Below are 10,845 nucleotides of genomic sequence, written 5' to 3' on the forward strand. Positions count from 1 at the left end.
AGACTATGTCCTAAAACATGCTGCTGGATGGTTCTTAATTATTTTATCTAACGCTCCCTCTTGGGGAAAGACATTTTCCCTATTTTTCCAGTGTCTCAATAGTTAACCAGCAGATCTTGTCTTCCATTGTCTTCTCTAAATCTTTCTTTCACTTCTTTAAGGCCAAGGTCATTATGAATGGATAAAGAAAAACACCACACCACTTCAACAACCTGCTCACTGTCTAACTCAAACTACAGCTGCTGCAGAAAAGGACGCTGGTCACACAGTAAAGGTATCAAGAAGGTGAGTTTATAATTTAGGTTCAATCCCATTTGCAGAATGTAGTTGTTGTTAAATTAGATTTATGCCAGCTTCGAACTCCCTAAGAGTCCCAGCTTTAGCTCAAATAATTTTTATTAGAGAGAACTGCTGCCCTCTTGTGGTGAAACATGTGACTACACATGATACCACCTTAAAACAAATGTAGGAAATTATTGTTTGTGTTAAATATACAACTAAGTATTTATTCTCTAAAATCATCCTAAAGTTACATATTATGGCTTTTAAAATAACCCAATTTTTCTTGATTGTCAAAAATTTAGGTGCATTTGTGTTAAATATGACAAAATATTTTTTCCTTGGATAAAATTGTGATTTTAGTCATTCTTTGTTCTGTATTTAAATACATACATGATTTACATGTTAAAAATTACAAAGACAGTTATTTAACAGATAATTAGTTTAAGGCACTTGAAACAGCGCTAAAAGGTTGAACTGTAATTGACTAGGTCAGACAACATCATATTGTACAGCAGCTATTCCTGTTACCATGATGCTAATTTAACTTTTTGTGTCCTCTCACAGCATGATGCTTTAACGACATACATTTGTTTCTGGACTCTGCAGGACACTCAATGTGCGTAGACCCGGTTGATCACATGGCATTTGAAGAGCTGCTCCTCTTAGAGTTTGGCTTTGGACATGAAGAAGCTCATAATGGCGTTGGCACACTCATCTGACGTCCAGCGCTCCCGCAGCAGGTTCACCTCTGCATCGTTTACTGCGTGGAGACGCGCCTTCTCCTCCGAGCGAATCAGCTGTTTCGACAACTTCAAACTCTGGGTAAGAACAGACAGTTGTTTATTGTAGATATGTCAGAACTCTCCAACAGACCACATGACTGCATCTCCAAAGCAGTCGACTGGACTGACCTCAAGTTGAAGACTTGTTTCTCCTCTCATCCAACAGGCTTCATCAGTTCTACTGTCCTGGTGGGGAGGTTCCAGGTATTTATCCACCCCAGAGGGGGGTGTGGTGTGGGGTAAAGTGGACATGTGGATCGTTCCCCCTCCCTGTCCTCTGGGTGGGGGTCGTTGGATGGAGTTGTGAATTACAGCTGCACTTCCTGTGGAGAGAACTAAGGACAGCATTGTGCACTTTACCCCACACCACACCCCCCTCTGGGGTGGATAAATACCTGGAACCTCCCCACCAGGACAGTAGAACTGATGAAGCCTGTTGGATGAGAGGAGAAACAAGTCTTCAACTTGAGGTCAGTCCAGTCGACTGCTTTGGAGATGCAGTCATGTGGTCTGTTGGAGAGTTCTGACATATCTACAATAAACAACTGTCTAGAAGAGAAACAACTCTTCAACTTGAGGTCAGTCCAGTCGACTGCTTTAACACTGCTTTGGAGATTATTATTATTATGACTGAGAATATCCACAATTATACACATGACTTCATGTAATACTTACATTGGGTGGTAGCTTAGCGTAGGCTTTCAGTCGACGCCAAACCTCTGTCTGGAAGCTGCTGTCAGGAAAAACCTCTGTGACAAGCCCTAGTTCACAGGCTTGAACTGCTGTGAGCTTCTTGTTGAACAATAGCACCTCACTGGCCTGTAGGGGGAGATATGTAGTTATTAGAAACCTCACAGCTGTACCTTTTGATTGCATGTGTGTTTTACATTGAATTTTGCCTATGGTTATTCCACAGGGCTAAAAAAAGGCACAAAGAGGAGAGAGGTTCACCAGAGGAGAGGATCTACAGGAAGCTCCGCATCCCCCTCCATCATCCAAAAATGTCATTTGTGCTATTAAAGCTCTGGAGTAATTAAAAAATACATTTTCTGACTTGTGACATCATGCAGTACCACCTCCACATCCAAATCTCTCCAAGAGACATACATGGCGTCACAGGTCAAAAATTGTATTCTTCAATTATTTTTACAGCACAAACGAACAACAACATTCTTATAATATTTTGGATGATGGGGGCGGGGTTGGGGGGAGACAGCTTCCTGTAGGTGAGGAGAGGACAGGAGTGTGTGTGTGTCTTCATCTACCTTGGCTGGACCCATGACCTTTGGGAAGATGTAGGAAGAGCATCCCTCAGGACTCTGACCCAGCTGACTGAAGGGAGTGTGGAACGTGGCCTAGAAGAATTGAAAACACATTATGTAACTTAGATAGAAGAAGAAAAAAACTTTGAATGTGATTTTATGTTTTGTGAATGATGACATCAATTCCTAAGTTTTACGTTTTCTGTGTACATTATAAATAAAAGTGAAGCTTTCCAAAAAAACATTTGTGTTGTTAGATATATTATATATTTATACTTATCTATAACATCAACATACTGCAACATACAACAGTCCAAAGTCTACATTTTGTTTTTAGTTTAAACTGATTTAGCCTGAATCTGGACATCAGCTAAAAATAACTAAAAACCAATTGCAGCCCCCCAGAAATATACTATTAATTAATTTAACCCCCCCCCAATCTAAACATCAAAAACATGGATATAAGCATAAACATTGATAATAAAAACTGATAATAATTAAGAAAACAAGTTTTAAAAAGTTCTGTTTGGCAACTGGACGTGAATTTCCTAAAGGAAGTCATTTCCCCTCTAATCCAAGAGGCTTCTTCAGTTCTAACTGGTGGAGGAGAGTACAGCAACTAACTATCTGATGGGGATAATGTAGCTTAGTCGAACAAAATCGCTAATGTTTGAGCTCTTGCACATAGCTAATGCTAACGCTTGTCCCCACGATTTGCCTGCTAGCTAAAGCTGAGCTAAACTATGAATTTAGTCATTGTACGTTAAGTTACGAAACACGACAAACACAGAATTCTGAAATGCTGATGAACTTCAATAAAGTGTATTTGGAGTAGTGTTCGAGCTCACAGCTGCTGATATATTTGTTGTTATGTTACTGTAGTCGGCGTTTGTTTGACCTAATTGTCCCTGGAGGAAATCAAACAACGCTGTATTTGGATACACATCTAGAGTATACAGTGGTATGAAAAGGTTTGGGCACCCCTGATCAATTTCAAGATTTTCCTTTATGGATCATTGGTTGTTCGGAACAGCAATTTCAATTAAATATATCATATAGCAAACAAAGACAGTGATATTTAAGAAGTGAAATGAAGTTTATAGGATTTACAGAAAGTGTGCAATAATTACTTAAACAAAAGTAGGCAGGTGCATAAATGTGGGCACCCCAACAGAAAAATTACATCAATATTTAGTGGATCCTCCTTTTGCAGAAACAACAGCCTCTAAACGCTTCCTATAGCTTCCTATGAGGGTCTGGATTCTGGTTGAAGGTATTTTTGACCATTCTTCTTTACAAAACATCTCCAGTTCAGTCAGGTTTGATGGTTTCCGAGCATGGACAGCCCGCTTTAAAACAGACCACAGATTTTCACTGATATTCAGGTCTGGGGACTGAGATGGCCATTCCAGAACATTGTCCTTGTGAAACTTCATTTCACTTCTTAAATATCACTGTGTTTGTCTGCTATATGATATATTTAATTGAAATTGCTGTTCCAAACAACCAATGATACATAAAGGAACATTTTGAAAATGATCAGGGGTGCCCAAACTTTTTCATACCACTGTATATTTGCTGTACTCTCCTCCACCAGTTAGAACTGAAGAAGCCTCTTGGATGAGAGGTGAAACGACTTCTTTTAGAAAATTGACGTCCAGTTCCCTAACAGAACTTTTTAAAACTTGAATACTCGTAGCTTGGAAAACTTGTATTTTAGGGGGGGGGGGGGGCTGGTATCTTGAAGAATACGTGTATGTATTTACCTTGTCGTTGGCGTAGACCAGGTCGAAGAGTCCCAATACTGTCACTGAGATTCCAACAGCTGGACCATTCACCACAGCGACCAGAGGCTTTGGGAAGTCAATGTAGGCCTTCACATATTTCCTGCCCAAAAGAAGAAAAATAAATAAATACAAAAAGGACAATTGAGTACAGAGCCTCAAAAAAAAGTAAAGTGACATGGGAAAAAAAAAGAAAAAAGAAACGTATCTTGTGCGCACTAGATACTTTCTTGTGAGCATGAGAAAGGAAAGTCTATCTAAGACCTTTTACATACATACAGGGTAATACATTAAAATAACAAACAATCATGTACAGTACGTACGGTTGGTAAATCTAAGACACCGGCATGTCATGCGTGACATATGTACTGTATATATGGTGAGCATTTAATTAATGTATGTGTCTCAGTTAGACACAGGAGGGCACTGTTGTTGTGCCCTCCTATCACAGTTGAGACCAGTGTATTTCGTGACAACTTTCACGTAATTTCGTGATATCTGTAAAGCATACTGAGTTTACTTTGTGCATGAAATGCGCTCTATAAATAAAATTAAAATGAATGAAATGATCCACATGCGAGCCAAGAATATGGCTCGTTTACAAGATTTAGATGAATTGTACTTTATGCTTGGCTTGAGGCATGGTGAGATTTTACAAATATTGGGCTCTGTGGATGAGATTTTTTATTAGTATGCGTACTATCAGAAGGATGAGGAGGATGAAGGATGAGGATGATTTACGTATATATGCGTTTACCCTTCACGAACCTCCCTACACTGTTATCAACAGTAGAACAACAACAGCGCCCTCCAGTGTCTAACTGAGGTATCCTACATTCATTAAATGCTCACCATATATACAGTACACGTCACGCATAACATGCCGGTATCTTAGATTTCCCACGCGTACATGATTGTTATTTTAATGTATTACCCTGTATGTATGTGTGGCAAAATGTCTTAGATATATTTTCTCGTGAGCACGAGAAAGTATCTCTAAAATAGAGGAGAGATGAGGGGGTGGTGTAGCGGCTGTACCTCAGCAGCTCTGCTCCATCCTTGGCTTTCTCCTCCACTGATTTTGTGCCGTCGAGCTGAAAGTTGTTGAGGTCGTTACCACTGCAGTAAAAATCACCAGCACCTTTAGAACACAGGAAGAGAGAGAGAGAGAGAGGGTCAGTAAAAGGTCATTACTACTCTGATCCAAGCTGACCCCCAGTGAGGGGTTTCCTCATTGCCTGCTTGTCTACAACAGTGATGTTGGTTGGTGGGTGTCTGTGTACCTGTGAAAACAGTGATGACTGAATCATCTTTTGCTGCCTGCTCCAGGGCTGCAATGATCTCATTGTACATCTGTAAACAGAAGATGTAATACATTAAGCCAAACAATAATTATATTTCGATAATCACACATCATCCCTTTAACGCCTGACACAAAACCAGAAAAAAATTTTGGATGAATTTTTGGATCTAAGATGTTTCTTAAAAAATATTTTTTAAATGAATTGAAGAGGAGATTTTTTGTATATTATTTATTATTTGAAAAGAATCCTGATTAACTAGGCAGCAGAATACATGAATCAGATGACATAATAAAAATATAAAAACACATTTTTGTCTTTAATTTTAGATTATTTTGTTTATTTCTAATCTTTTTTGTTTGTTAAAAAAAAAAATCTATTTATTAAACTAAAATTTATTATTCTAACATTTAAACTGCATGCTGTACAATGTCTAACAAAGGAGTTAGAGTTATTTAAAAATAATCAAGATGTTTTTTTAAATGTTTATATCATTAAATAAAAGAATGAATGTACCCTGTTTGTTTTAAGTTTTTTTTTTTTTTTTTACAAATTATTAGATTTTTACAGAGCCCCTAAAGTGACATGGAAAAAAAAAAGAGAGAAACGTTTCTCGTGCACACTAGATACTTTCTCACGTGCTCACGAGAAAATATATCTAAGACATTTTGCCACACATACAGTGTTACCCATACAGGGTAATACATTAAAATAACAAACAATCATGTACAGTACGTACAGTTGGGAAATCTAAGACACAGGCATGTCATGCGTGAAATATGTACTGTATATATAGTGAGCATTTAATTAATGTACGATACCTCAGTTAGATTTTGTATATTATTGTTGTTGTTGTTCTACTGTTGATAACAGTGTAGGGAGGTTCGTGAAGGGTAAACACGTATATACGTAAATCATCCTCATCCTTCATCCTCCTCATCCTTCTGAGAGTACGCATACTAATAAAAAATCTCATCCACAGAGCCCAATATTTGTAAAATCTCACCATGCCTCAAGCCAAGCATAATGTACAATTCATCTGAATCGTGTAAACGAGCCAAAATGTCTTAGATATATTTCTCGTGAGCACAAGAAAGTATATCGTGAGCACGAGATACGTTTCTCTTCTTTTTTTTCCCCATGTCACTTTAGGGGCTCTGTAGATTTTTGTTACTTTCATACTTTTATCTTTGAAATGTAGCTACACACTGACACCAAGTGGCGACTCAGGGCCAGTACAGTTTCTCAAACTCACCTCATTGGTGATGGCGTTTTTTTTGGCTGGTCGGTTCATTTTGATGGTAGTGATTCCATCCTCTGTTGTAACTAACAAGGAGTTAAACCCTGACGTGCTCCCAGAAGGCTTTGCAGCTGTCTCAGCGGTGGAACTAAGTCCTTCTGCATCCATCAGGGACACAACCAAATCACAGTACTGCTGCCTGGCATCTTCCTGTAGAAGTCACATATTTTGGTTTATATTTGAAATTGGATCCAGTGAGAGAAATAATAAAAAACAACTCTGACAGATTTTCTTTTTTCATTTACATCACTGTTACCTGTGGAATGGAACCCAGAGATTTCCATGCTTCCCATTTGGCCTTGTTTACAAAGTCCATCATTCCAGGTTTGGGGGTGTTGCAGGGACCCTGAGTGGCCTGAAGGAAACTCAGTCTTAGGTTTACAGCGTTGAATATTTACAGCTGTGGCTTTGGGGGAAACAGTGTCTCACCTGTTTGAAGAGCCCGTACATTTTCAGTTTGACCTGGTTTCCTGGATCTTTCTGCAGCATCGACAGTTGGCTCTTAGCTCGCTCAAACTGCTCCACGGTAGCACCTGCAGAGAGGGAGGAATCGTGTCAATACCTGGCAGCAGCTTAAACAACTCATCGCAAGCAACGCAGCAGATGGAGGAGTCTTACCCATCACACGAGGTGCAGAGGTGTGTATCTTCACAACAGAGAGAGGAAGAAGTCGAACTGAGCTGCAGACACACAGGATAAGACTCAACAACAGAAACAGAGACTGCAAAAAACAGATAAAAGAAACTATATAAGAGGATTTAGCTAACAACAGCACATAAGGCTGTGGTTATAATAAAAGACGTGCTGTGAAGCTCTGGATTTGTTCTAAAATGTGAGATGAATTATAACACAATCAACTCACAGCAAAAAACGTATTGTTTATTTTTATTAAACATGTTGCATTAGGTCTAATACTGAGTGGATCTAAATAAAGAAGGAAAATAAACCTGTACTAACCTACAGTTTGTGTTGTTGTTGTTGTTGTTGTTGTTTTTGTAAAGTAGAACTCAGCAATAGTTCATCATATTTACATCTTAGGAAAACATTGTTTAATAAGCTTCGGTAAACACCTTCATACGGTGGTCTATGAAGATTCACAGTCATCCAGGTCATGGTCAAGTTTCAAAAAAGTTTTGTTAGTCATCCAGGTCATGGTCAAGTTTTTAAAAAGTTTTGTTAGGGAACTGGACGTGAATTTTCTAAAAGAAGTCGTTTCACCTCTCATCCAAGAGGCTTCTTCAGTTCTAACTAGTGGTGTAGAGTACAGCAAATATATACTATAGGTGTGTATCCAAATACAGCGTTGTTTGATTTCCTCCAGGGACAATTAGGTCAAACAAACGCCGACTACAGTAACATAACAACAAATATATCAGCAGCTGTGAGCTCGAACACTACTCCAAATACACTTTATTGAAGTTCATCAGCATTTCAGAATTCTGTGTTTGTCGTGTTTCGTAACTTAACGTACAATGACTACTGAGCTAAACTGTTCATAGTTTAGCTCAGCTTTAGCTAGCAGGCAAACCGCGGAGACAAGCGTTAGCGTTACCATTAGCTATGAGCTCAAACATTTCAGCGATTTTGTTCAACGAAGCTGTATTATCCCCGTCGGATAGTTAGAGAATCGTAGAAGTTAAATTACCTTTTTGGCGTTAACTGTCTCCACAGAGAGTAGCAACGCAGCGTCGCGGCAGCCATTTAACGGTAGGATATAGGCGGTTCCAGAAGGTCAGGAAAGCGAGCTGAGGGGAGTAGTAACAATTAGCTTAGCTTAGCTTAGGGTAGGGTAGGGTAGAGTAGCGTTGCCAGATCTCGCGAGAGCAGCTGCATGAGTGTCGTCACTGCTCCAGTGAGAATTTACACACATTTACGTACATACACATATATACATACATACATACATAAATATAGCTCGTTTTGATAGACTATATATACTATATATATATATATATATAGATCTATAGATAGATAGATAGATAGATATAGATATATATATATATCCATGTGATCTGATGGCTACTAGTTGGTTTATACAGTACTTTTTGTAAAAGTTTTCTAAATCACAGTTTGTATTTTGAGTCAAATAAAAAAGACAGAACAATGTTTTTGGCAGATGGACAGAGGGCTTGTGGTTACATAGACACAAGGTACACGGAATATCACTGACCCTGCAAAGCTATTGAGAATGCTCTCTCTCTCTCTCACACACACACACACACACACACACATTCACACAGCAGACTCAGCAGCAGATGAAGGGAAAGTGTGGATTCAGCACGTACCATTTCATCCCGCCCTTTGTCCTGTGAAGTGTGGACCTCATCCCTCTCTCATATATATTGGGGGGTCCAACTTTTCATGTCCTACACCTCGCACGCGTGTTTTGTGTTGTAGTGACAGGTTGGACGACACCAGTGGACAAACATGTCCCAGTACTCTGGAAAGGTGAGCACACTGACTTTTCATTCAGGGTTGGTTTGACATTTAAACCTTGATTTTGAAACAAGTTTTAGTCTCTGCTTTAACAACTCAGTGATTATTAAAAAAATTCAATTTAATGTCTAGTAATGTATTATGATGTCATCCTGGGTTTGCCCTAAACAATCTGGCTAAGCATTATTGAAAAAAATGTTTCTATCAATTACATTCTTAACATAAATGCATTTCAATATGTCCTAGATCACCTTCTATGAGGGGAAGTGCTTCACCGGCAGAAAGCTGGAGGTCAGAGGTGACTGTGACAACTTCCAGGACCGTGGCTTTATGAACAGGTAACATGGAATTCAAACAGGATTTTTAATGATCATGTTTTGATCAAGTCTATTTTTTGAGGACCAGTTTGGATTTTTTTTTTTAGTTCTATACATTATTTAACTATGAAAATGAAGAAAGAAATTAAGCCTGTAAATAAGTTTTGAGCTGTAATACGCAGTTTCACCACTTAATGTCACCCAAATTTCTGACTTACAAGCGTCGCTATCATCTCTACTCCTGAGTTTATCTTCAGCGGCCCGTTTTATTGACATGTCATCCCGTTTCCTTGTGCTGTAAGAGTGAACTCCATCCGTGTGGAGAGCGGTGCCTGGATCTGCTATGACCATCCTGACTTCAAGGGGCAGCAGTACATCTTGGAGCATGGAGAGTACCCAGAATTCCAGAGATGGAACTCCCACAATGATCACATGGGCTCTTGTAAACCCATCCGTATGGTACATGACACTCAGAATATTGTGTTCTGTGATTTCTTTTTGTAATTGTCCCTGCAATTCTTCTGGAATTTGGTTTCTTTCCTTCATTTAAATGCAGCAGTGATTCGTTTCAGTTGAAATTTCTAACAGACTTCTAACAGCATTAGTTAGCTACACAAGATCCATGCCAACAATTAAGACTTTGACCAACATCAAATAAAAAACACCTACAGTCATTTAGTTTCAACTTTGACATTTCAACAACAAATATGTTTATAAAAACCCATTTCTTTTATCCAGTGGTTTTACACTATGTCACTGTTTTTTCTGTTTGTTTTTTTGTTAGCATGGAGAACATTATCGCATTGAGTTGTTCGAGAGCTGCAACTTCTCTGGTCAGTGCGTGGAAATCTGCGATGACTGTCCATTCCTGCAGAGCCGAGGCTTCAGCAAGAACTGCATCAACTCAGTCAGAGTGTACGGAGACGGAGCGTAAGTGTTACACGACAACGCACACACACCCCAACACACTCTTAATTTGATTACCAGTATCTATGGAAGTGCAGTTTTGGGTTATCATTTATTTGCCTCTCTGCGTGAACACGTGTCTTTGCAGCTGGGTCATGTACGAGGAGCCAAACTTCCGCGGCCGCATGTACATCGTAGAGCGCGGCAACTACTGCAGCCACAACGAATGGCAGGCCCAGAACCCCAACATCCAGTCCATACGCCGAGTGGTCAACTATTTCTAAAGTCCCACTCCTTTGATTACTACAGACCCCGCCCTGCACTGATGTCATCATGTTCAGTAAATAAACTCAAATAAGAAAACAGGATTTTTACCAAACATTTCCTCTGTGTGTGTGTTTTGTGTGTGTGATGATGAAACTGTAGTTGAAGTTAAGAGTTTTGTTACAGTAGGTCATAGAGCAGATGGAAACTG

At 39.2% G+C, this 10,845-nt stretch overlaps 2 protein-coding genes and 1 long non-coding RNA gene across 3 annotated transcripts; 2 read left to right on the plus strand and 1 right to left on the minus strand.

Moving 5' to 3' along the window:
* Positions 1-154: 154 nt before the first annotated feature.
* LOC112486846 (uncharacterized) lies at positions 155-2,055 on the plus strand. Its single transcript, XR_003049399.1, has 3 exons — positions 155-285; positions 889-1,104; positions 1,981-2,055. It is a non-coding gene; the product is annotated as an uncharacterized LOC112486846 (long non-coding RNA).
* On the minus strand, positions 613-8,507 carry eci2 (enoyl-CoA delta isomerase 2). The gene is made up of 11 exons (XM_008308060.3): positions 8,357-8,507; positions 7,330-7,391; positions 7,141-7,244; positions 6,968-7,066; positions 6,667-6,861; positions 5,394-5,463; positions 5,149-5,251; positions 4,093-4,213; positions 2,330-2,419; positions 1,740-1,883; positions 613-1,100 (listed from the first exon to the last, which is right to left on the minus strand). Exons 1-11 carry the CDS (start codon positions 8,410-8,412, stop codon positions 945-947), a joined length of 1,200 nt encoding a protein of 399 aa, XP_008306282.1. The 5' UTR covers positions 8,413-8,507; the 3' UTR covers positions 613-944.
* A 494-nt stretch (positions 8,508-9,001) lies between these two features.
* crygn2 (crystallin, gamma N2) lies at positions 9,002-10,826 on the plus strand. The gene is made up of 5 exons (XM_008308059.3): positions 9,002-9,159; positions 9,394-9,485; positions 9,767-9,923; positions 10,249-10,394; positions 10,519-10,826. Exons 1-5 carry the CDS (start codon positions 9,139-9,141, stop codon positions 10,652-10,654), a joined length of 552 nt encoding a protein of 183 aa, XP_008306281.1. The 5' UTR covers positions 9,002-9,138; the 3' UTR covers positions 10,655-10,826.
* The last annotated feature ends 19 nt before the right edge of the window (positions 10,827-10,845 follow it).

Source organism: Cynoglossus semilaevis, chromosome 3, assembly GCF_000523025.1.
Source record: "Cynoglossus semilaevis isolate Cse_v1.0 chromosome 3, Cse_v1.0, whole genome shotgun sequence".
NCBI lineage: Eukaryota > Metazoa > Chordata > Actinopteri > Pleuronectiformes > Cynoglossidae > Cynoglossus > Cynoglossus semilaevis.

Excerpts from the sequence above, each read along its gene's own strand:
- eci2 (XM_008308060.3), bottom strand. The coding sequence starts at position 8,412 with ATGGCTGCCGCGACGCTGCGTTGCTACTCTCTGTGGAGACAGTTAACG. Across the intron at positions 7,245-7,329 it reads CTCTGCACCTCGTGTGATGG|GTGCTACCGTGGAGCAGTTT; the intron begins GTAAGACTCCTC and ends CCCTCTCTGCAG. Across the intron at positions 1,101-1,739 it reads ACGCTAAGCTACCACCCAAT|AGTTTGAAGTTGTCGAAACA; the intron begins GTAAGTATTACA and ends GTTCTTACCCAG.
- crygn2 (XM_008308059.3), top strand. The coding sequence starts at position 9,139 with ATGTCCCAGTACTCTGGAAAG. Across the intron at positions 9,486-9,766 it reads GACCGTGGCTTTATGAACAG|AGTGAACTCCATCCGTGTGG; the intron begins GTAACATGGAAT and ends TTGTGCTGTAAG. Across the intron at positions 10,395-10,518 it reads AGAGTGTACGGAGACGGAGC|CTGGGTCATGTACGAGGAGC; the intron begins GTAAGTGTTACA and ends GTGTCTTTGCAG.